Source organism: Dendrobium catenatum, unplaced genomic scaffold (genome assembly GCF_001605985.2).
Source record: "Dendrobium catenatum unplaced genomic scaffold, ASM160598v2 fragScaff_scaffold_133, whole genome shotgun sequence".
NCBI classification, from domain to species: domain Eukaryota; kingdom Viridiplantae; phylum Streptophyta; class Magnoliopsida; order Asparagales; family Orchidaceae; genus Dendrobium; species Dendrobium catenatum.
In genome coordinates, this window is record NW_021318595.1 from 8,891,290 (window position 1) to 8,917,474 (window position 26,185).

The window sequence follows — 26,185 nt, forward strand, 5'->3', positions numbered from 1 at the left end:
TCATCTTCCTCAAGTTCAGTCTCCCCCTGAAGATGAGTTTTTGAAAAATAGGAATTCCATTCAGCAAAGGTAACATCAATAGAGACAAAGGTTTTTCTTGTGGGTGGATGATAACACTTATACCCTTTTTGGGTAGCAGAGTAGCCAACAAAGATGCATTTGAGTGCTCTTGGATCTAATTTTCCTCGTTCCTGGCTATGGATATGAATATAGGCAGTGCATCCAAAGATTTTTGGTGGAAGATTATGATGAGTTCGAAACTCTGGGTAAAACAAGGACAAGGTCTCCATTGGAGTTTTGAGGCCTAAAGTTGTTGAAGGTAGGCGGTTTATGAGATATGCAGCAGTTAAAAGAGCTTCCCCCCAATAGGATTTGGGTGTATTGTAGTGAAATAGGAAAGCTCTGGTGGAGGCTAGAAGGTGACCATTTTTCCTCTTTGCAACCCCATTTTGTTGTGGGGTGTGAACACAGGAGGATTCATGGATGATCCCTTCACTCTGGAAGTAGGAGGAAAGGGTTTGGTTGAAATAATCTTTGGCATTATCCTAGCGAAAACTCCTTTTTTTTACCCCGAATTGATTTTGGATCATGGAATGAAAGATGGGAACAATGGTGCTAACATCAGATTTATGTTTAAGGAGATAGATCCAAGAGACTCTAGTGCAATCATCAATGAATGACACAAACCAGCGTGCCCCAGAGATATTGAGAATTTTAGAAGGTCCCCAAATATCACTATGAATAAGGAAGAAAGGCGTAGCAGATCTCTCACTTTTATTTGGGAATGAGGTTCTTTTATGCTTAGCCAACTCACAGGTTTCACAATGAAAAATTTTATTGTCTAATTGATGAAACAACTATGGATACATATGTTTTAAAACATCAAAAGATGAGTGTCCTAGTCTATAATGATGAAGCCAAATAGTGGATCTCCTATCAACTAGGGATAACAAAGAGCAACTCCTTTTAGATTGGTTTGGTTCCTCCAGGTAGTACAATCATGCTTTCTCCTTAGCAAGTCCAATCTTCTTCCCCGATCTCTAGTCCTGAAATAAGCAATAAGAAGGGTTAAACAATGCTTGACAATTATGGTCATGGTAAGTTTTTGTATTGATATCAGGTTTGTGGATAATTGTGGTATGTGGAGCACATTTTTTAGGGTGAGGGATGGGGATAATATGATGTCTCCTTGGCCAGCTACCGTGGTAAGAGAACCATCAGCAGTGATGATTTTTTTGTTGTTTGGGCAAGGAGTATAATTTATGAGGTGGTTTGGTGAGTGGGTCATATGATCTGTGACTCCTGAATCAATGATCCATAATTCCTTTAAACAATTTCTGGAAGCACTTAAACTAATAGAGATTGGATTCTTACCTGAGAGTGCAAGTGAAGAAGAAGCATTTGATTTTTCAAGAGATACCAGGAGTCGTTTCAATTTATCAATATCTTCCTTATTGAATTCTTCAAGGCTGGATTGTGCTTCTGGCTTACTTGTAGTGTTGTTGGCATGTGATGTGCTCCTTGTTTCACCCTTTTGATTCCACTCCTTGTTGGGAGATTTTCCATGTATTTTCCGGCACGTTTCCTTTGTGTGTCTTGACTTTTTGCAATAGCTGCACGAAAGTGAATCCTTGTCCTTGAATTTTGAAGAATCTTCACCCTTCTCCTTCCATGACGATTCTTTGTTCATCACCATTACTGAGCTTTCAACTGCCTTTGGTTCTAACATCACTCCTCTTCGGCTTTCTTCTGCGCGGATGAGGGAAATGGTTTCATTGAGTGATGGTGTCTCCTCTTTGCCGAGAATTTGAACCCTAACTTGGTCAAATTCTGCATTTAGTCCTGCAAGAAAATCGTAAACTCTATCTTTTTCAATAAAGTTCTTTAGAATCGCAACATCTTCCAGACATCTGGTTTCTATGCATCTATAGTGATCAAGTTCTTGCCACAGATTTTGTAGAAGGGTGGCATACTCTGTCACGGTCTTATTTCCCTGCTTTGTGCTTCCAACTTTGACTTTAATTTCAAAGATTTGGGCCGCATCACGAGCTTTGGTGAAGGTTTGTCTGGCAGCATCCCATATGTCCTTTGCAGTCGAAAGGAACATAAATGTGTCGCTAATTTCTGGAGTCATGGAATTCCACAACCATGACATGATCATGGAGTCTGCTTCATCCCATGCCCCAAAAGTAGGATCTCTTTGCTTTGGTCCTTCTCCAAAGAGGTGATGTATTTTCCCTTTCCCTTTCAAGTAGGTCTTCACGAATTGAGACCACTTTAGGTAGTTCTTCCCATTTAGACGATAAGAAGGTTGTATGTTTTGGAGATCACCTCGTCCTTGGTGCACCATCGACTCCTCTGTTTGGTCAATGCTCTGGGAGGAATTGATTTCTGACACGATGATAGTAGTGTAGAATATCTATACACTCTTGGATAGCAATGAAGGCTTCCAAAAAACAAAATCCCTCCGATTTTAGTTGTCGGCAATAAATGCCAATAGAGTTTTTTTTTTTTGAGAAAACCTTCCCGGTTTACTAAAATCGGGCCGTACGACTCTTTAAAAGAGTCAGACCTGGTAGATCAGGGCACGCGCGAAGATGGGATCGAGCGGGCGGCTTGCTCCTTCGACGATCTTCCCTTCCTGTTGGATCGGGATGCTCGTCAGCTGCTCAGCTGCGCTCCTCTTCTTCGACGGTTTTCCCTTCCTGTCGGCTTTCTCCTTCGACGATCTTCCCTTCCAGTCGGATCTGGAGGTACAGGCGCCTTTGTTCCTTCTTCGGTCGCTAAGGTGCTTTACCGAAGAGGAGATCGTCGAAACAGGCGAAGCTTTGTCGGCGTCTTGTGGTCTACAGTCGGTAGCACGGTTCTCCTTTCTTCCGCGAGGCTTCCGTCAGCAAGACTTTCTTCCGTGAGATCTAGGTTTCGTCTTCAGCCTTCGTCTAATAAGGCTCCGTCCCAGTAGTCTCCGGCTTCCTTCTTCTCGCTCTACTTCTCTTGTGGCTCTGATACCATGTTAAAACTAGAGATTTATGAGGGAAAAGCTTGAAATTATTCATTACAATCTTCCCTATTTATAGATCTATACAAGATATCCTAATGAGGAAATAATAAATTGCAAATTTAATACATAAATAATACATAAAAATCTTTCCTAAATTTGTTCCCTCATTATGGCGTGATCCATGAGAGTATCCCACGGATTGATCTTTGTGTCCGTCAGATCCTTTGTACTGGGAATGGTTGGATTTCAACAGCTGGATTTCAACAGTATCCTCTCTTAGAATTTTAATAAATTGAATCCCTGAGGATAATAATTTGCGTATTTAGAGCAATTTTTTTGTATTTACCCTAGACTGTCCTATTTACAAGCCTTACATCCCAATTTCTAATTCTCTCGATTATCAACAAATAAAAAACAAACTCCATGTTGGAGATTCTGGCAATCCTAGAAATAAACCATCAAACAATTGTGGAGATATTATCCTTGATTTCTTATTGATGGTCTTGAAATTCTATAGAATCTTACCTAAACTGGTATTTATTTATATTAAATTATTTTTATAGATCTAATAAAATTATTTCTTCTACTGATCAAGATATTTGGCTATATAGTATCATCCTTTTTAGCTATGGCACCAAATTTAATGTAGGATGTTCTATGGTCTATGATTTCTAATGCAGATTTAGTATATATTAAGATGCAGTTAACTATATATATATATATATTATATATATATATATATATATATATAGAAGTCTTTGCTGGAAAACAAGCTATTAATCTTAAAATAACTTTTTTCTATCTTCAATGAATATAAAAAATGATGAAAATTCAATTTCATTGAATGAGCTTTTTGCCTCTTCTAATAAATACAATGAAAAAAAAACCTGAAAGTCAAGCGCATGATTGAAATATCACGCTAAAAAAAGTCATATTATAGTAAATATGACAAAAATGAAGTCTTACTCTCATCAAACAATAAAACAAGCAATTATATTAAGAAGATGGGATAATGGAAAAAAGAGGAGTAAGTCCCGAATTGTAAGCTTACAATTGTACAAGAGATCTTTACCGTTCTTTCAAGTCTCACTTAGTCTTATCACCTAGACTATCGAGTTATAAGTCTCAGATCCCTATCTAGAATACTCATGAAATATTAAAAAATTATAGAAAATCGCTGATGAAGGAAGCTTTAGAGCACCAAATGGAAGAAGATGCAACCCATCCTTGAAGCAAACCACTGAACAACATCTACCATGCCACGAAGCAAGCTGCACCAGCTATGAAACGAGAAGCTGCAGGAATAGGCTGTAAAACAAGAATATAAACACCACAGGAACTGCACAAAATGAGCATGAATCTTGCAGACATAGAACCTCCGAGGGAGGTGCAAAGAAGTTCCATGGTTTCAAAGGTGTCATTGGAATAGGCTTATGTTACTGTGTTAGCTTTCCCATCCCTGCTAATCAGGGAAGTTCAATACTTCTATGGATATATTGCTAAGTTGATTCTTCCAACAGAGGGTGATATAATAATGGTCTAAGCAATTTGTAAGAAGTAAGTCAAGTCAAGTCTTGAAGTTATGGATAGGAGCAATAAGTATTTGACTTTTTGTTTAGCAACTCTGTGCTGTGGGGATGGTTTAATTTTATATACTCTGAAGAGGCATAAGCGGGATATTGCAGCCTTTGGAGACCTTTTTGGTGCCCTGTGCTTCACTTGTGATGTTTTAATTATGGTCAAAATAGTGTATAATGTACCCTATACAGTTGTGCCCATGTTCATATTCTGGATGCTTCTAAGTTTTTCTGTTTTGAAGTTCATCTTTCAATGTTATTTTAGCAATGAAAGCTCTAGATTCCTTCTCTTCTCCAAGAGGGTTTATTTCTTAACTAGTTTTTAAATGTTTTTTGTCTAGTGGTTTTGAATTGTGTTATTAGTTCCTCAAAATGGTTCTTGAATTAAGTAGCATATTAAAATGGATATTTATGAAGTACATTTATGGGGATATCAGAGCGTGGAAAATCTATCAGAGACGTGGCCGTCGATCTACGGCTACGATTGAGTCATTGTATTTCTGAGATGTATTATCTATTTTCTTTATTATTATGTCATATTGTATTTGCTTTATTAGTTTTCCATTTTTACCCCTTAAGGGAGGTCGTATGTAAGCCCAGTGGGCATTGTCGTCTTTTATTTTCTTGAGTCTTTGTACGAGGCTATATATAACCCCATTAGTCTCTTTTGATGTTGATTAATGATTGATTGAAAAAACTTTGCTTCTCTTTGTTTGAGTTCTAGAGCTTGAGAGATTGGAGTGAGAGCCCTAGGAGAGGGAGAATTGCGCATCACCCACCAACCTCGACGAGCCGGGTTCGTGGTTTTACTTTCTATCTCTTTCCCTTCATCTTCCCACCACCACCACAGGTCCTCTTCACCCCAACCAACCATACACACACCCAAACCTCCACCTTCTCCAACCTCCGCAAGCCCACCTACCAGTCGGCTTCACCACATCCCCTCCCTCATCCAAGAATTCCCCATGGCCCAACCTAGCCCCTGCCCCCCCCTCCCCCTTCTCACCTCATCCACCTTCCCTCCTCAATTCGAACCCCTCTTGAATACTTTTCATAATCATTTGCTCTTAATTTATGGAGGTCTAATTTCAAAATTCAAAATTATTTGAATTTGAAATTCTTTCTTAATTTAGGAAACCTATTTTAGAAAGTTACTTAATTAAGCCCCTTTTAAAATTTCAAATTAACGGGGATTTAATAATTTCTTTCCTAAATCCCAAATTAAGCAACCCCAAATCTCTTCCAATCTCCTCCTTTGCCTTAAAGCCGCCAACCCCTTCAATAAATCCCATGGGATTTATTTCCTAAATCCCTCTAACCCCTCTTGGAAACAATTCCTAATTTCACTCCATCCCCTTTGGCCGAAATCTCATAAGCCCACCTAATAAATTTATTTCCAAAAGGAAATCTCTCCTTTTGGAATTGAATTAAAGCCCTCCCCTCACCCTTGCCGCCGCCCCCCCCTCTCTCTTCCTCTTTTGGAATTGTTTTCAAATTTCAAAATCCCTCAAAGGTAAAATCTGAGATTAATTTCAGGTTTTGAGTTCTTCTCTTTTCTAAAGCCTAAACAAATTCCCTATTCTCCTCCTCCTTGTCGCCGCCCCTACCTACCTCCTCCCTTTAATTAATTCCAAACATAGGAATTAATTGGAGCATTGCTTGGAAACCCTCTCCCTCCTCCCTTGGCCGGCCACACCACCATCATCTCCACTTCAAGTTCAAGAGAAACTTCTTTCTCTCCAGTGGAGTTCCAAAAGTGATCTTCGGAAACAACCTTCTTCTAGCATTCATGAATGGCCAATCCGGATCTTGATTACGGTCTCGCCTACGATGAACAAGGATTTGTTTGCATCCTTCACTCGACCTTTTTCGATGTCAACCTACGCATCAACAACACCGTTGAAGAGTACGTAGAGCGCATCCTGGACACCCTTGTCGAGGCCATTGAAGAACAACTAGGCACCGTTCAGTGGAGGATCGCAACTCAACCTTGATAAGGGTTTACCAATCATCCTTTTCGTATTTTCCTTATGTAACTTTTTCTTGTAATTTGATAGATTCATGAAGGTCTTGCTCGCTAAACTCTGCCAAGCTTAGTAAACGTAGGGATTGAGTGCACTTTATTTGCTTCTAATCTTAATGTTAGATTTGAGATTTTTGTTGAAAGCTATTCCATTTGCAAGTTGTTGATTTTCTTTTGTTGTTTCGACAATTCAAGTGCTTATTGTACAACTTGGCCTAAAAAGTGACCGCTCTTATGTTTTATTTGATCGTTTTAATTTGTTTATAGTCCTAATCATAATTGTTTTTATCAAGAAATCGTACAAGTTCATTTCATATCATTTTAAGCATTGTAGTCCTACTTCACCCATTTAGATATTTATAAATTGATCCGCTTACAAAACTGCATATGTGAGATGATAGGAATAACATTGCCTTGCTTACTCTTTTCCCTGAATCAGTTTATTGTAGCCCGTTGAAGATTCTTTTACAATTTAGTGTCTGGTTGAATGCAAGTTGAATATTCATTCATATACTAACTTATTTTTTATCTTGTTAACATTTCATGTCAAAATCATATGTCAGATTTTAGGTTTCCTTGTTTGGTTCTTGCAGTATGTAAAGCATTTAGCTTACAAGATAGCAAAGCGTGGTTGGAATGTTGTTGTTGAAAACCATCGTGGGCTTGGCGGTGTTTCCATAACTGTAAGTTCTATTATCCTTATGCTGTTTGTAGATTTGTTGATGCAACTGCAAATATGTTTTTGATTTTGATGCCGCTTATACATAAACAAGTATTCTTGGAGAGAGAAAAAGAGAAACACACACACAAAGTTTCATCTCATGAGATGGTTACAAACTCGAGCATTATAATTACATCAAATTTTTTGGTCAAACAGTTTCATAATGGATTGAGATTATTAACAGTAAATGTTGAGCTAACAAAAAATTATTTTAACCTTTTTTTGAGTTTTCAAAATGATGAATGAGAAATAACTTGTGTGGTCTTTATTTCCATTATAAAACCAAATTTTATCTAGATCTTATTTTATTTTTAGAATCTACTTCAGTTTTAGGGGTTGATTGTTGGTTTTCAAGATTTGATAAGTTGGGTTGAGTTTTGGAATTGCGGGACGCAAGCAATGAGAATTAACATGTGTGTGTATAGTATGCAAATTATTGTCCTTTAAGGATAATCACCTTTCTTCAACATGATTTAATTATACGACCTTCAAATGTATGATCAAATTCTTTCATTCTTTTTAACAACATTGAAAATAGCGTCATTGCTGACTTACAGACTTTTTAAAATTATTTGATAATCAAGTAGTTGCATCAAAATTCTCATGAGTTCGTTTGTATTATAAGTTGATTATGATTTCAAGACAGAGATTTTCAAATGGATTTATATTAAATGCGTGTTATTAATAATTCCTGAAGTATATCTGATAGTTTTGAGTAATAAAATATATGGACAAAATTAAATTTTTTAGAAGGCCACTATATTCTTTCCAATCATCCTTGTCTCTCTCTCTCTCTCTCTCTCTATATATATATATATATAATTAGTTGAACCATCCTAACTCGAGTTGAGAACAATGATTCAACATTAATTTTATCTGCCTATGTATTCCGACCATCAGGATTCGAACTATTTGTAGTTTCAAAAAAAGAAAAGGCAGTTATATAATCCTGGTGAAATTTATGGCCAAAAAAGTTTTAAAAAAACCCTTTAAGTTAAAGAAGCAATCATCACCCTGTTGCTGCATGCCAAAGTTATGATTGAGTGCCAAAAGGAGCTGGCCTAAAAATTACTCATACATGAAAAGAAAGAAATAAATAAAATTTATCTAAATTAATTTATGATGAAAACAAAAGATATTTTGATAGTAATATGAAAGTGCAAAATATTGATAATCCTATTTTACTTAATTTTGGTAACATAAACATTTGAAGGGCCAAAAGAATTCCAAATTGACAATGAATTTGATGGTAGACCATTTGCTAAAGAAGCAAAACACCATTTTCAAAATAGATTTATAGCAAAAATATCTCATGGCTGAACCAACATATCTAGAATTACTGCTTTTGATAGCTGTTCGTGGGTACTAGAATTAAATTATTTTAGTTCTACTACGATGCCTTGGAGACATGAATGGTTTATGCTTTTCTAAAGTTCTGCTGTTTGATAAGAGGTACTTTCTATCCTTCATTTCCTTGCACTTTACCATTTTTAGTATATGAAGCACAGTCCTTATTTTATCTGCATTTAACAAAAAATAAAACAACTGCTTCCTAATAGTTTTTAGCTAGCAAAACTAACTTTCTCATGAAACAGAATGCTAGATCATACAATTGCAGTGTAGTAACAGTAGGAATAAGATATGCATAAAATGCTACTTAAGCAGGATGGAAAATCAGGAAGAGGTAACAAACACCATCTGGATGAGTAATCGAGCAACATAACCTGTTTACGCCTTGGTCTCTTCCAATTTGAAATGCAAATCACTAAATATACATGGAAAGATTGGACACGTTATTATTGAAGATGAGGTTTAGTGACTAAAACATATTATCATCTACTGGTTTGAGGTGAGCCCAAGTCTAGAAATATATTTTCAAAACCTTTGTTTTCATGAGAATTGTGCTGAGATCTGCAAACCTCTTCACACATTGTTAAAGCTAATGCACTTAAAAAGGCAAATAATTTAAAAGCAATTGTGCTGTGTTTTTCTTCTCTTCTAATGTGCATGCTTTAAAGAGCTTTCTTTAACATTATTCTAGTATCAGCTTTTGGACTATTTCTAGGTGGCTATCATGCTTGCTTGAATTTCTATTGTTGGTTAGCATCTCCAAGTTTTATCAAGCTCATTAGCTATTTTCCCTTCAATTTGGGAGATGAAATAATAAATTGGGTATAATTTTCTCTTGCTTCTTTCAAATCATGTGAGCTCTATCATTTATCTCTAATATTATCTTGCATCATATATTTTTGATTTTCTCATGTTCATTTGGCAGTCTGATTATTTTTACAATGCTGGTTGGACAGAAGATATACGAGAAGTTGTCAACCATCTTCATCAGAAATACTCTATGGCTCCTATCTTTGCTGTTGGAACAAGCATTGGCGCCAATATTCTGGTTAAGAAATTAACTATCCACTAGCATTAGCTCTTCCTTAATGGTTTTCTTAGGTGTTATTTTGACCCGAATTTGTGCCTCAACTTTAGGCTTCATGATTGGAGTTTAGTGAGGGTAGCAGGTAAAATATTTTTTTACTTGCCTAAAAGAAATCAAATTCAGCTTGTCTAAAGTAGATTTATAGATTCATGTTGTTTTGGCGTGATCCTTAATTCCAGGTGACATTTTGCTTGAGATTATAATCTATTTAAAGTTGGACCATAGTCCTAGTTTTACCTACTTTGCTCATAAGCACGTGAAAGTTGAGTAGCTAAGCTGGTTTTTCCCAGTTGATAACTTCTGAGTGTCTGAGGTTCAAATTTATGTTACTATCTATTCATCCTATTACTATTTTTATTTTTGATATCTCCCGTAATGTCCATGCTTCCAGGTCAAGTATCTTGGAGAGGAAGGGGAGAAAACTCCAGTTGCTGGGGCCGCATCTATTTGTTCTCCATGGGATCTTGTGGTTAAGTTGATTAATCATCTTTTAATATTTTCAATTTGGCTTGCACATATTTATTAAGTTAACTTTCTTTCTGTATTTCCTTATGCTTAACATTTGGTTGACTCTTTTATTTAAATTTGGCAAGAATTGGTTTAGTATTCCATTCCAATATTTATGAAGCACCTGTAAAAATTTAGGAGAGCTTCCAATATGAAGAATGGCTCATTCATATCACCTGCAACAAGAAACATTCAACAATTTCCTGTCTCTCAAAATGTTTAGCCCCAATTCATCTAGAATATCAAAAATATTCCAAAAGGACCGAAGTGACCAAACTTTTGGCTCTAGAGAAGCAAAAATACTTTATATAGGGGATAAGGATAAAATTTAACACACCAAGAATTAACATTTTGTGGGAATTAGAATCACTTATTTGAAATAACTTTCTTGTATTAAAATCTTTCCACCTATTATCCCTTTTACTTGCCTCCAGAATGCCACATATTCCTCTCATTAAACCTTTTTTTTGGCCATTATTCATTTCTTTTTTTTTTCCCAAGAATTTGATCCATCTGAAAGCGCACAGCTGGCAAATCCAACTTATAAACCCACTTAAATCCAACTCTTCATAAAACCACTTAACTTAAACATTCTTATCCCTTTGCTGACTCCTAAATATTACTATTTCTAATTTGCATCCACCTACATTTGTCTGCATTCTCATTTTCCCGACTCCACATTTTCTCTCCCACTTTCTTTGCTTTCCAACTCTTCCCAGCTGCTTCACCCAAGCACCCAAACTATTGTTGCCACTCTTCCCTCGGGTGACCCCATGCTCATTCGATGAGCTCTACCAGCATACCATCTCTTCCCCGTATGTTTTATTTCCATGGAAATAGTGGATTTAGAGCTGATGCAAATGAGTTGGTTGTCATTCTTCTTCCATTCAAAGTTGTCATCTTCAGTTCTCACTAGACATTTGCAAGAGGATGTACCTTGGTGTATGCTTTTTGGTGATGATATTCTTCCTGTTGATAAGACTAGAGAGGGAATTCAAGGTAAACTTGAATTATGGTGGTCAACTGTAGAGTCTAAAGGTTTTCACTTGAGTAGATCTAAAACTGAATATATGGATTGTAATGTTAGTAGTAATAGACCTAGTGAGGGGATTGTGACTTTGGGCGATCAAGTCATTAATAAAAGTACACATTTTAGATATCTTGGATCTATTGTTTAGAGTAATGGTGAAATAGATGGAGATATTATCAGCAGAATTCAAGTTGGAGGAATGCATCGGGCTTGTTGTGTGATAGAAAAGGCCCCCTCAAACTTAAGGGAAAATTCTGTAAGATGGTGGTGAGACCTTCAGTGCTTTATGGTGCCGAATGTTGGCCATTAAAAGATAAGCATAATACTAAGTTAAGTGTTGCAGAGATGAGAATGCTCAGGTGGATGAGTGGCTTTACCCTTTAGAGATAGGATACAAAATGAGCATATACGTGAAAAGGTTGGAGTAGCGCTAGTGGAAGATATGATTAGAGAGAGTCGCCTTGGATGGTTTGGTCGCATAAAACGGCGGCCTTCCAATGACCCGATTAGGGAAGTAGAGGTATTAGATTTGACTTATGTTAACAAAGGTAGAGGTAAATCTAAAAAGACTTGGTTAAAAATATTAGAAATGATTTTTCTTTATTAGATTTAAACGAGAATTTGACTTTTAACATGACACAATGGAGAAAGAGGATTCATGTAGCCGACCCTACATAGTGGGACAAAGATTTGATGTTGTTGTTGTATTTACTTTGAAGATGCTTTTAAGGTGTATGGCCTTTGTATCAGGAGAATGAAGGTGTTTCTTCAATAGTCTTGAAAACATTACAGTCAATTTAGACAAACATGTAAGTAGTTGGTATAATAGTAGGCTGATCAAAATGAACTACGTTTTGTTTTCTGCTTGTAATAAATTCTTCTTTTTAATGCTTTAGTTTTTAGACTTTTTGACTTGCGATTAGGAATTTGCAGGTTTGTGATAGATTCATTAATCGCAGACTTGTCCAGCGGTTCTATGATAGAGCTCTCACAATTGGTCTCAAAGGTTATGCCCAATTGTATGTTCCTATTCATCTCACAATCTATTAGCTTAATTTGTTAACTAATTTAGTTAATACATATTAGCCTGATATTTTATTATCTCTTAAGTTTGAGAAATTCTATTGCTGTCAACCTTTCTTTTTTCTGCCTGATTTTTTTCTTCTTCAACTTTCCAATTAATTTTTTAGCCGTTTTTGCAGACATCAGCCTGTCATGACACGTCTTGCAAATTGGGATGGCATCAGGAAGGTACTGCTAGTTTCTTTGTATGGAGTTTATATTTTTTAATTGATGTTCACTTGTTCTTGTTGGTCACTTTTCTGCTTTACAGGCATATTGATTTTAAACAAATATGATTGCCCTAGGAAATTATTTCAAAAGTAAATTTGTTATTTAAGGAGATTGAAAACTAAATAGTTGAGACTTGGTAGTTAAGCTTGTTTTTTTTATATGGATAAATGTCTGTTAAATTTACACTATCAGGCATGCTATTAGTTGAAGGGAGAACTATCTTTAAAATACTTGATGCTCTTTTGTTGTTTCATTCACAAGATTTCGTTAGACGAGAGGGTTGATCTAGAAAAGTTGTTAAGTTGCCTTTGAGTTAGGGAATCAATGATGGGAGCTTATTCTGGAAAACCCAAAGTAGGGTTTTTTATCATTAATTTTTATTGTCCTGGTTAGAGAGAGAGGGAGACTAGCTGGATATACTTTGATAGTTCGTAGTTGATTGGAGAGATGTTAGGGATGACTTTGGATTTCATGCTAATGATAGGATCATAGATGCCTTGGGATTCATGCTACTGTCATGTACTAGAGAGACGACAGATGAGAAATTGGGGGGATGTAGTGAGAGACTGTGATAATATAAGAGGGAAAGAGGGATCATAATACAAGAGAGGAAGCTAACAGATGAGGGATTGGGGGAGAGCTAGGGAGAGAATTATTTAAGCAATGCATTTAACTTTTTTCTCATCCAAATTCCATGTCCTTTTTTGGGGGAGTAATGCTTTTTAAAAATGAGTTAAATGAATAAAAAAACTACAAAATACCTTGCTAACAAGATAAGACCTAATGTGGGTCGGTAAGAATCACAAAGCTTAATTGAAATCTAGTTGTGGATGTAGTGGGGTTAGAAGCTTGGTTTGGTATTTGGGTTTGATCTAGGAAACCTGTACTGCATCAATTCTCCTGAGGTTAGAAAATCTTGAATTTGATGTATAAGTTTGGAATCTATAGGAAATGCGCTAAGTAATAGCAGTAGGTATAGAGGCACGGGTACTGATTGGCATTTGTGAATTTTTTGCAATGCAGTTCAAAAATAAAGCATAAAAATAAAAGAAAAAAGTAAAGTATGCAAACCGATTTATTGCAGTTGAGCCAATGAGCCTATATCCCCCCCCCCCCACATTTTTTTTATTTGGGGATTTCACTAGCTCTCTCTCACCTTCTGTTCCCAACAAAGTGGAGAAGCCTTTGCCCTTTGTAAGGTAATAGAGAAACCCTTTACACCACTCTCTCATAATGCTCCTGTTAAGGTGTAGACATTCACGGGTAATGAAGACGCCCTATACAACCATTTCCTCAAAAGTCCAAACTATTGTCACTCCAGTTTGATCTGCAGAGTACATAAGACTTCCATGAGATCTTCACAACCTTTACAAAACTCTAGAAGCTCTCCACCAATAGTTCCAAACTCTCAAACTAGAGGAAAAGAATGATATAATTATAGAACAACCAAAGTGAAACCTTATTAAAGTTTCTTCAAGAAATCTCTCAATAAAATTCCTCAGAAGTTTCTAAATCTTTGTAAAACCCGGAATTCGTCATTTGAGTGCGTCGCAAGTATTTCGATGCGCCGCGACGAACTTAATTGAAATTTCGATGTCGTCGGAATTCGACGAAATAAATTTTATTAAATTCGTCAGGAAATTTCGATTGAAACGATATAAAGAACTTATATTCAATTTCGCATGGTTTTGAAATTAAAATTCACCGAAGTTTGTTTAAGTAATATTTAGCCTCATCTTTCATTTTTACCCCTAGGAGTTCTTAAGGGAAATGTAAATAGCAAGGGTACATGCGTAATATGACATCTAAACCATTATCTAAAACCCTCACATGCTTAAGGGACCGAATATTTCGGTCCCTTGGTGTTCGTTTCGGCCGATCCGAAGAAGAGGGCGACGGGAGAGGGGGAAGGCGACAGGAGGAGCTCGAAGGTCGGCGGCCGGCGAGTTTTCCGGCGAGATCCTTTAGGAAAAAAAACGTAAAGGGAGGCTTCTAGAATCTAGGAGGTAAGTTATTTTTGAAGAATCTTGTCTTTTTCATGAGTTTTTGTTGATGTAAGAATTTAGGGTTTGGTTTTTCTTGATGTTTTATTTAGCAAACCTTTAGGGCTTGCTTAGGAATATGTTTTTCAGTCAATTGCAAGAAGATTTCTTAAGGGAAAACCTAGGATCCGAAATTAGGGTATCTTCTTTTTGACTTATTTTTGTATGCAAATGTTAGAAGAAATGAGGGAAGGGATGTTATGAAGAAAATGCGAAGTTTTCTTTTAAAATTTGAATTTTAGAAATTAGGGCTTTTCCAAATGAAGTCATTTGGAGCTTGCATGTAATGAAAAAAAAAATATTCCTAAGGGTTTAGGGAGTTCTCTAAAGAAAGGAAACTTCAATTTTGAAAAAAAAATCCTAATTATTTTATCTTTAATTCCAAAAATTTTAATGTCTTATTTATATGTATAAGGAAGGGGAGTAATTTCTAAGCGATTAGAATGAAAATAATGAAATTTTATGTCTTCATAATTTAGGTTTTATTTAAAACCGAAATTAATTGATGTAAAATCAAATTATGAGTGGGAATTGTAAAACCCCCTCCAAAGCTGATTTTTTTGAGTGCAGTTAGTCCGTACGAACTGGCTTTAGTACAGGACGAACTGAAGAAAATTGTGAAGAATCTGTTAATTTCGTCTGTACGAACCTGGAAGGGTCGGGACGATCCGTCTGGATGAAATTTGTCCAGAGAGCAAGTCGTCCGGACGCTATTTAATTTCGTCTGGACGAAATTCTTCCAGAGGGAAAATCGTCCCGGGACGAATTTTGGATCGTCCGGGATGATCAGTGTTAATAAATATCCGATAGAGATATTTTGGATTCATTTGAAGAGAGAGAAAGAGAAATCAGGAGAGAGAAAGATAAGGAAGAGAAGGAAAAGCTTGGTTTCGGAGGCCGCGGAGCGATTTTCGTCCGTCGTCGCTGTTAGAAGATTTGTTCGTCTTGTAGTAAGGACTTCGAATCTTATATTTGTTTTCGAAGATTTCAAGTTTTGATATTTCTGTGCTCAGTTTTGTGTTTCCGTTACCGAAAAATGCGCATAATTTTGTATTGACGAAAGTTTTACCGCACAACTTTTGATATGTTTCTGATATGATATTTCTGCGCTATTTGAGTATTTTCTGTAAAGTTTTTATCTGGTATTTTGAGTTCTGTGCAATTTTTATCGAATAGAAAATTATCTGGTTGTTGAAAAATAGTGTTTCAGTACAAGTAAAGCTTTGTAATGTTGTTTTCTTCGATTTCTAGTAATTTGGTAAAGTTATGAATCTGTGATTTCTGTGTAAATTCTGTGTACTGCCGTTATGCCGCCGATTTCTCGTACGACCTCTAATTTTCTGAATTGATGATTTAAACGATTGAATATGCATACGAATGTGGATATATGATTGAATTATTGTTATTGTTACTGAAAGACAAGTAAAGACTGGTTAAACCGTTGGTTGGAGATGATACCTGTACAGGATGGTGGGCCGACGGGCTTTCCTTTAAAAAGAGTTTGGCGATATCCTGTACTGATCACGTGATTACCGAAGGGAGTTATAAGGAGATTACTGCGCCGACGGGCAAGAGTGACGACTCTTTTCATTGAGCCAACGGATTACTAACATCGATACTAACATTGAAAAATGCCTTAATAGCCAGTGATTGTACTTGTTAAGTAAGACTACTGTATTGTATTGCATGCGTACAGAACTGTTCTTATGATTTCTTGATGGATTTACTGATTTATTGAGATCGATTGATTTATTGATATAGAATTGATTTATCGATATTGAATGGATTTAACGGATTTACGGGCATATGATTTAATGAGAAAGTTATATTGAATAACTGATCGATTTGCAAGCGTATGTTTTGATATGATTCTACTACATTGACTGACTGATGTTATAGACTGATGTGATAGTTAAGACGACTATTAAAGAGATTTGATGATTTCTGATTTATTAAACTTTATGGATTTCTTCCTACTGTTTATTGATTCTTCTACTGTGGATTTAGGAGTTTACTGTTTCTTATTGATACTGTTTACGCATTGACTATTGTTACTGTACTGATTACTATTCATGCATTGATTTCCGTATCTGCATTGATTCACTGATCATGTGCAACTGACTGCTATGATTAAACTGATTGACACGCATATTATTTTCGTGCCGTGCTTTGATTTCAGTTGTAGGCTTTGGTGACCTACTGGGCTATTTAAGCTCATTATATGTGGTTAACAATTTCAGGTCCGAGCAAGGGAGCATGAATGGAGATTGATCAAGACTGTCGACGAATCCTTTCACTATGGATGCCTAGGGCGTCACAGGAATGATGATATATTACCTTGAGGATAGGTGTAGGAAGAATATAGGGAGCTTATAAAAGAAATTTAAGAGGGGATTAGTGAAACATAAATATTTATTTTGGCAAGAAATTTATGTTGTGTTATTTTTCTTTGGGTTGTGGCAAGAAGAAGTATAAATAAAGAGAAGTGGAGGATTGCATAGTATTGTGAGGTAGGATTCTTTTCCTTACATGTCCATATGATGTTTGTTTATATAACTTTTATATGTTATGTCCTTATGAAATTGATTATGAAATTTGATATCTGTTAAACATGCACTACATTTACTTCATATTTCCTTCATGATTAGGTCTAAAACACATGTTAAACAATCATTACATGTTTATTTATGTCATGTTTAGAATGCATGTCAAACATTAATTCATGTTTGAAATATATGAAATTATATGAAAAGGAAAGAATGTATACTCATATGAAAAAAATATAGAAATGATTGTGCATGATTGATTGCGGAGTACCAAATACGGTGCAAAAGAACATATGAGCAATACGGGAACAATATGGCCCTTTTGGGGCAAAAGAGGAAAAGAAAGAAATGGCCAAAAGATGTTGTGTACCTGATTAGTGCACCCCTGGTACTCTGGGACGGTTGTATATGATAAATAAGTAAGCATTTTGAGATGACATTCATTACATGATATATATATATAAGACACATGTATATGGCATACCTAAAATTATCTCTCATTCTTAGGACATAAATAAGTTAGCATGTGTAGGAAAAGAAATAAAAGCATATCCTTATTAGTTTAAAAATGTAAATTTCATTTTATAAATCATGTGAGCATGTTTAGAGTTTAATTTAATATCATAGTATCTCATTGAAATAACACACCCTTTTTGAAGCTTGATTACCTTATCACCTTTGGGTGGACAATCTTTTCATAACAGTTTGCTTAATAATTCAACTAATTACTAAAGTTATCAAATTCAAAATATCAGCTCTTATATAATAGAAACACTCGATAATATCTCAAAGTCTTTGGATGCTCATACTATCCTTGTCTCTAATTTCACTTGTCCCATAAACTTGCTCCATGATTGGTTTGTCACATCTTTCTTGATTACTTGTCAACCCAAAAAATGTTACAAATGCTATAATCCTACCATATGAAAAGCATCATCTCTCGACATGTCATTTTTTATAAGCATAACTATCCTTATCATTGAAAGTACTTATGGCGAACCAAGAGGGGATGAATTGGTCTTTTAAAAATCTTTTACTTAAAACTAAAAAACGAGATATGCGGAAGCATTTAAGAAAGTAAAGTATTCTAATCAAACTAAAAATAAATGATATATTTTTGTGTTTTTCAACTTTTTTAAAATAAATGTTTTTATTTTTTATTTTTGAGTTTTAGAAATAAAATTTTAACTAGCAAAAGATCTTTCACAAAGGTACCAAAAGCAAATCAGAGTGCGGAAAATAAATTGCAAGAAAGTAAAAGAGTACGCAAGTCAGATTTATAGTGGTTCAATCGAAATTGACCTACATCCACTCTCCAAATATCCGTATTGCACTAACTCAGATCCTTTTTACACTCAATCAAGTGGAGATGTCCTTCTCCCTTATTAGAAGGAGAATGACCTTTTTAGACTCCGAATAATCTCTCTCCTTCCTCTCGGCCCTGCAAAGATGTCATCCCAACTTTAGCTCCTTGCTCCGGCAGAGACGTCGCTCCCTATTTTTTCCTCGTCAGCCCAATGAAGATACTAATATCTCCTTTTACTTCCGGTAGATGTCGACCCTACCTAGCCTCCTTGGCTAGGAAGTCTTTCGCACCAAAGATTTTTCCTTCTAGAGCTCTTCTTAACCAAAGATTTTTCCTTCTAGAGCTCTTCTTCGCACCAAAGATTTTTCCTTCTAGAGCTCTTCTCTAAGAGCTTCACCAAATACAATAGGAGGACCCAAGGTTTAGGCTAACAAGGGCAAGCGTATGAATCCTATGATGTCTCAAAATCTAAATTGAAATAATTATTTATTTATCTTTTAATAAACAATAAAACAGATTATATTATTCAAAACATTAATATACACATCTATATTCATTCTCAAAAATCATATGCAATACTTAGGATCTATACAACCATATCATAACTATTCTGCCCTAAGTACAAAAAAGAAGAAACAAAACATGAAAAATCTTGACCAGCCTCACACTCCTGTTCCCCTGCCATGGCCTGAAATCATTTAACCACATACAATGAGCTCAAAAGCTCAACAATCACTAAAACTTACAACTGAATTCAAAGCATAACAAAAGAGCAATATGCATGTCAACAACTATATCATAACAGTTACATTCATATGATCATTGACTCAGTGCAGAAACAATAAAAATCACATGCAGTAGTAGTATAATCTATAAATGGTAAAACACAATAGTATGAAAGCCAGTAAAGTAGTAAACCAATACGAGTGTCAAATCTATAAAGTAATCATCATATCCGTAGTACCAATTAGAATAAAAATCATATAAAGTATGAAATCAAAATATCAGTTAAGAATGTCGAAATTATGTCAATGCAGTCAAATCATATAAGAGCGTACCCATACTATTTAGGTATTTTATATCACATGCTCAATATATCACATGCTTAGTATCAGTACAATGAAACAATTGTATTAAATAATATCAGTATCTAAATTGGTAACAATAACAATTTAGTGATATGAGCAATAAAATAATGCAATAATAGTAAATTAGTGTAACAATAATAAATATGTACAATAATAAGAAAAATGTCTCATGAACATGCATTTCAGTAGTCACACTAAACAAGTAAGAAGTCTTAGCTATCACTTTTCAGTATTGTATCAGTATCAGTAAACCGCTGGCTCAGTAAATAGAGCCGTCACTCTTTGCCTGTCGGCACAGTAATCATCTCCCTATAATTCCAAATCAGTATCACGTGAATAAGTAGTAGTTAACATCAAACCACAATATTTAAAGGAAAGTGCATCGGCCCACCATCTTGTACAGGTCATTCAGTTTCCAACCAACGATCAACCAATCTTTACTTATCTTTTACACACACATTGTTATAATAGTACTATAACGGTAAACTCAATCACATATTCACATTCAATTCAAATGTATTGTAATAAATAAAGCATATTTAAATGTAATTCAAAAAATGCAAAAATATTCTAATGGCAGACAAAATTCAAATAAAAATCATTTAGTACATAAAAAATTATAGAAAAATATTCATAAAATAAATCATTTTATTTAGAAAATATCAATGAAATTGGTTTGCAAAAACGGACACCTAATGGTCCCGAAATCCTCACTATATGGACTTCTGCAGTGGAAAATGCTATTGAATTTTTCTTTTTATTAGATCAAGAATCTAAGGATTGTCATATGAATTGACATATTCTTATGTGATATTCCTATCTAGCCTATATCCAACAAAATTTGAATATGAGTATCCAACTAAGTCAAAGGTCATGTTATTCCTTAGATTCCAGATACCTAAGTTCTAATTACTTATAAGATACTTTAAGATTCTTTTGATGGGGAACATATTAGGGTCAACTTGAAATCTAGCATATAAATAAATACTAAAAATATTATTAGGCCTACTAGTAGTCAGGTAAAGTAAGAAATCTATAATTCCTATAAAGTTCTTTTGATCAATTGATTACCATCCTGATCCTTATCTACTTGGATGGTTATCGGTGTATTCATATTCCTGCAAACTTCCATATCAAAATTTTTTAATATATTTAGCTTGGCTCAAGAAAGTTCCATCTCATTGTTTAACATTGAAACCAAGAAAATAGGCTAACTCACCTATCATACTCATATCAAATTCGCTATTCATAGTGGAAGAAAAATCTTTATATAATTCATCATTGATTGATCCAAAAAAAATATCATCAACATAATTCTGGACTATGAGTATATATTCTCTAATTTCTTAATGAATAGGGTGTTGTCTATGGTGCCCTTAATAAAGGATTTTTCTAACAGGAAATTACAACTATCATACTATGTCCTAAGTTCTTATTTAAGTCCATACAATACTTTGAAAGTTTATAAACGTGATTGAGAAATGCTGAATTTTCAAAATATGAGGGTTATTCTACATAGAAATTTTCTTAATAACTCCATTTAAAAAACACTTTTAGCATTCATTTGATATAATTTTAAGCCCTTAAACATGCAAATGCTAACAATACCTTGATTGCTTCTAGTTTAGCTTTGGAGGCAAAGGTCTCTTCGAAATCTATTCCTTCAATTTGGATGTACTTCTTTACTTCTGACCTGGCCTTATTTATAACTACTAATCCAGAGTCATTTAATTTGTTTTGAATACCCATTTAGTTCCAACAACACTCTAATCAGATGATTTACTTATTGAACTCCATTAAAAATAAGAGAAAAAAATAGTTGAGGTAAATATTATTTTGTTGATGGTGGTTACTCTACCAAAAAAGGATTCATATCTTTATATCGTGCTACAAAATACCACTTGAAGAGTTCATTGGTATCCGACCCATAAATTATGAAGAGCTATTTAATTTTCGACATTCATCACTTCGCATAACTGTGGAGCATGCGTGTCATTAAAGAACCAATTTGCAATTTTAAAATGTGGCCCATAATTTCCATTGGAGATTCAAGTTGAGATTGTACTTGTCTGCTATATTTTCCATGACTAGATAATTACTGAGGATGGGGATAACTTAACTTTTTCAGAAGATAAGTGGAGATTAAGAAGCTGTGTTAGGGAAAGACATGAAGTTATGCCAGATGATTCTCGAGAATGGTTGGAGAGAGGAGATCAAATTGCTTTGCTATGTGGAGTTGCATGGAGAATGTTGGCTTTTAAACACATTGAAGACATGTATTTATTGTTGTATGTCACTTTTTTGTAGATGCGCTTTTGTAAGTACTCAAAAGAAATATTATTTTGCTTTTATATGCTTCTATACATTTGTAAATGCATTATAGACAATTTTGTAAATATATCTTCTTTGCTAAAAAGTGTAAAGTTTTGATAATTCATCTAACAATATTTTTTATTAATGTATACAAAATTTTGAAATCTCATAAAATTATTATTATTAATATGGACTCAAACCACTTGATCAAATTAGAATATTTTCACTTTATAGACACCCAATAAATGACCTCTTATTCAGAATACACTGATTTTACTTTATTCTGCATACATCAAACCAAATAGAAAAATTAGTTACCCTGCATTCATTTTATAGAAAACAAAACACCCTCAAAGTACTTAATTTACATTATATTTTTTTTAGTTAATCAAACAGCTTTTTAATGGAATGGAAAGAGGATTTTGGTTTGCTTCCATAATTGACATGCATCACAAAATTGTTCTTCCAAAAGGTCTAGCTTAATAATAGCTTTAGCCAATTCTAACTGAATGATTTTCTTAAGAGTTCTCATGCTTATATGACATAGTTTCCTATATCACAACTATGATTCATCAACAGCTGTTTTCAAACAACAAACACCACTAGTTTTATCAATGCAATTTAAATCAATCATGTAAATATTATTGATTCTTAATCCTTCTAAAAATATTTTGTCATTTAATATTTGTAAGCATTTTGTAGAAATAAATTTTATATTGAATTCTTCATCACATAACTGACTGATACTTAAAAGATTGTGTTTTAAACCTTCTACTAATAAAATATTTTTAATAGACAATTTGCTAGCTTTACCTATAGTACCTATACTCAATACCTTTTTGGTAGTGTTATCTCCAAGCATTACCTTTCGTCCACTCGTAACTTCTAGTGTGATAAATTATGTTATATCCAATCATGTTATAATACCCAAAATATTCAAAATAAAGGTAAGCATAAACTTCTTCAAAACGTTAATGTATTTTCATTAAATCTTATTTTAAATAGGGAACTAATAGTATGGAAAGGATTTTGGTTGGTGTTGTTGGAACCAGTAAAATGTAGGAAAAAAGGGTTATTGGCTCTTATTTTAGAAACCAGGGAAGGAGGTAGAGAAGGAATTTTGGGGAGGAAAAAAATTTGGGTTGAATAAAAAGGAATTCAATTGATGTAAATTTATAAGATTTTTATATTGCCTATTTTATTCCATTTTAAAAAAGTATGTATAAATAAAGAAATGTATTTTTAGGTTGTTTACAAAAGGAGAAAAAATCAAGGTACTTTAGGTGAACCAATTTATCTGACTGTTTTGAAAAATGAGGTGAGATACCCAAACGATGTTATATGAATTAGTAAAAGTTTTATCTAATTGCAAATTCATATTTGTTATGTTTACAATAGCATTTATTTCAATTTATTTCAGTTTATTCATATATGAACAAGTATGAATATGTTGATTCATAGAGTAATGACTAGAATAACCCAATTTATGATTGTTAAAGATGAATGATAATGAAAAGGTATGTTGATTCATAGGTTTAATATTATTATTTTTATATATTGCTTACATATTTCATTAAGCTCTAGCTCCTTACGTAGGACATTTGACAAAAAAAGGGTGTCCATTCTTTTTGGTGTACATATATTTTAGGTGTACATAGAGATCCAAGTGAAGATTATACAGAAACTTTTGGGTATACAAGTAAATTTTAAAAGTTTAGCTAAACTTTGTATTTTTTTGAGATATGCATTATATTTGAGGTTTAATTGAGTTATATTACATGCTTCCTATTATTAAGTATAAATCTTGATAGATTAGGAAAGTTTAAATAGAGTATTTTTTACTCATTTGATTCTTTTAGTAGTTCAGAATGAGTGTTAGTAAGAAGGGGTATGTTTAGATTTTCCTTCTTTATTATACTCTAAGTTGACTGTAAGGGGAGGTTAAAATGGGATGTGACACGTGTCGTGAACATTCGCTGTCCAGGTATCACATGCTCTCACTGGACCTCTTGTGAGAGCACACTTGATTACTGTCGGAGTCATCGATACCATTTTTAGCCATGAGATATAAGTTGGTTGCCTCCTTTTTCATCTTTTGTCTCCGATGAGTCTGAAACAAAGTTTGCCCAAAAAGCCTTCTCAAGTTTTTTGCTTTCTCTTCTTTTTAGTTCCTTTCTCATCACCCTTCTCTTTAGTTGGGTGGCTCTTGATGCTTAGGCACTCAGATCAGATACATCCTGACTTTTTGCATTCATAGCAAATGTTAGTAGAAAACTTAATTGGCTTTATAATCTTATCTTAGTATTTGTCGAAGTTGTGCTAATTTCCTTACATTTTAGGAATCTTTTGAATTGTATGATCATTATTAGTACTATGCTATAATTTCCATCCAAACCAGATTCACAATTATTTGTGTCATCAGCTTTGAGTATTATTGTCTTCTTCTTTATTCATTCATCTACATCTACATGTCTTGGACTAAACTTTTACTTATAGACAAACAAAGAACCAAGTATATTATCAATAGAATATGAATTTAAATTTTTTGATTTAAATTTTATTAACTTTTTCGGAATTATAAATATCTCTACCCAAAGCATGTAATGAAGTAATGATCTTTGTAAACCTAATATACATTTCAAAAACAAGTTGACTAAGTTGCATGTAAAAAAGTTCGTATTCATGTTGTAAAACCCGAAATTCGTCATTTGAGTGCGCCGCATGCATATCGATGCGAACTTAAGTGAAATTTTGATGTCATCAGAATTCGACGAAATAACTTGTATTAAATTCGTCTCGAAATTTCGATCGAAACGGTAGAAAGAACTTATATTAAATTTCGCACAGTTTTGAAGTTAAAATTCGCCAAAGTTCGTTTAACTTCCCTTCATATCTCTCCTTAAGCCATTCTCACGCCTAAGGGACCGAACATTTTGGTCCCTTGTTGTTTCCTTTGGCCGCACGCGAGAGGAAGGGAGGAGTGGCGACGGGAGAACTCGGCGGGCGAGATTCCGGCGAAATTCCGGCAAGGGTCTTTAGGAAAAGCTTAGGGGAAGACTTGAGGTAAGTTTTTCTTAAAAGAAATGAAAGTTTTCATGAGATTTTTGCATAGAAAAATTCTAGGGTTTGATATTTTTTTGGGATTTCCTTAGGAAACCTTTAGGGTTTGCTTTGATCTATGTTTTACTACCTTACATGTCAAAATTTTTAAGCAAAACACTAAATCCGAAATTTAGGGTTTCTCTTTTTGATGAAATTTTTATGGCAATTGCTAGAAGAGTTTAAGGGAAGCCTTTTGGTATAAAAAATGCAAAGTTTTCTTAAAGAATTTTGAGTTTAAAAATTAGGGAAAGTTTAGGGTTTTCACAAACTTAGGGATTATAATATGGCATGTTCACTTAAGGTATTTCAAATGATTTAGAGAGGTCTCTAAATATAAGAAATTGTAATTTTGAGAAAGAAAAATAATTTTCTTCATTATTTTATTATTAATTCCGAAAATAATAAGGATTTATTTATAAGTATAAGAAAGATGAACGTTTTAAAAGGATTTAGGATGAATTGGATGAATTTTTAGGTTCCTATACTTTATATTTTATTTAAATCCGAAATTTATTTAGACAAAAATCACAATTTTATATGAGGTTGATGTTCTTTTACCTTAAAGATAGGTGGAAGAAGATTATGGGAAGCCTATAAAAGAAGTTGTGAAACATAAAGTTTAATTTGGCAAGAAGTTTAAATTGAGTTATTTGTCTTTAGGTAGTGGCAAGAAGAAGAGTAAAGAAAGCGTAGAAGAAACGGATTTCATAAGTTTTGGAGGTAGGAATTCTTTTCCTTATCATGCTTATATCATTTTTGTTAAACTCTTATGACATGATTTGAGAAATGGAACAGTTATTACCCATGCAATACACATACAATCTAGTACTTCATTGTTTCTTTCATGCTTAAGTGTAATTATTATAAGTTATCTAATTTATGATTAGAGATTCATGTCATACATTAGTTCATGGAAATATATGACTTTGTATGAAAAGGAAGGAATATATGTTCATATGAAAATAATATAGAAATGATTATGCATGATTGATTACGGAGTACCAAAGACGGTGCAAAAGCACACATGAACAGTACGAGAATATTATGGCCCTTGGGACAAATGAGGAAAAAGGAATAAATGACCAAAAGAAGTTTGTGTACCTGATCAGTACACCCTTGGTACTCCGGGACGATTGAATATGTTAAATAAGTGAGATGACATTCATTTCATTCATATCTAAATGACATATGCATGTGAC

General features: G+C 34.2%; 1 protein-coding gene across 1 annotated transcript in view; it reads left to right on the top strand.

Moving 5' to 3' along the window:
• LOC110112550 (embryogenesis-associated protein EMB8-like) overlaps positions 1-26,185 on the top strand; it is a 57,107-nt gene that overhangs the window by 12,041 nt on the left and 18,881 nt on the right. Inside the window, exons 5-9 of the mRNA XM_020844807.2 lie at positions 7,195-7,284; positions 9,598-9,720; positions 10,151-10,228; positions 12,230-12,315; positions 12,499-12,547. Coding sequence (XP_020700466.2) covers positions 7,195-7,284; positions 9,598-9,720; positions 10,151-10,228; positions 12,230-12,315; positions 12,499-12,547 — 426 coding nt within the window. The remainder of the gene's footprint in view (positions 1-7,194; positions 7,285-9,597; positions 9,721-10,150; positions 10,229-12,229; positions 12,316-12,498; positions 12,548-26,185) is intronic.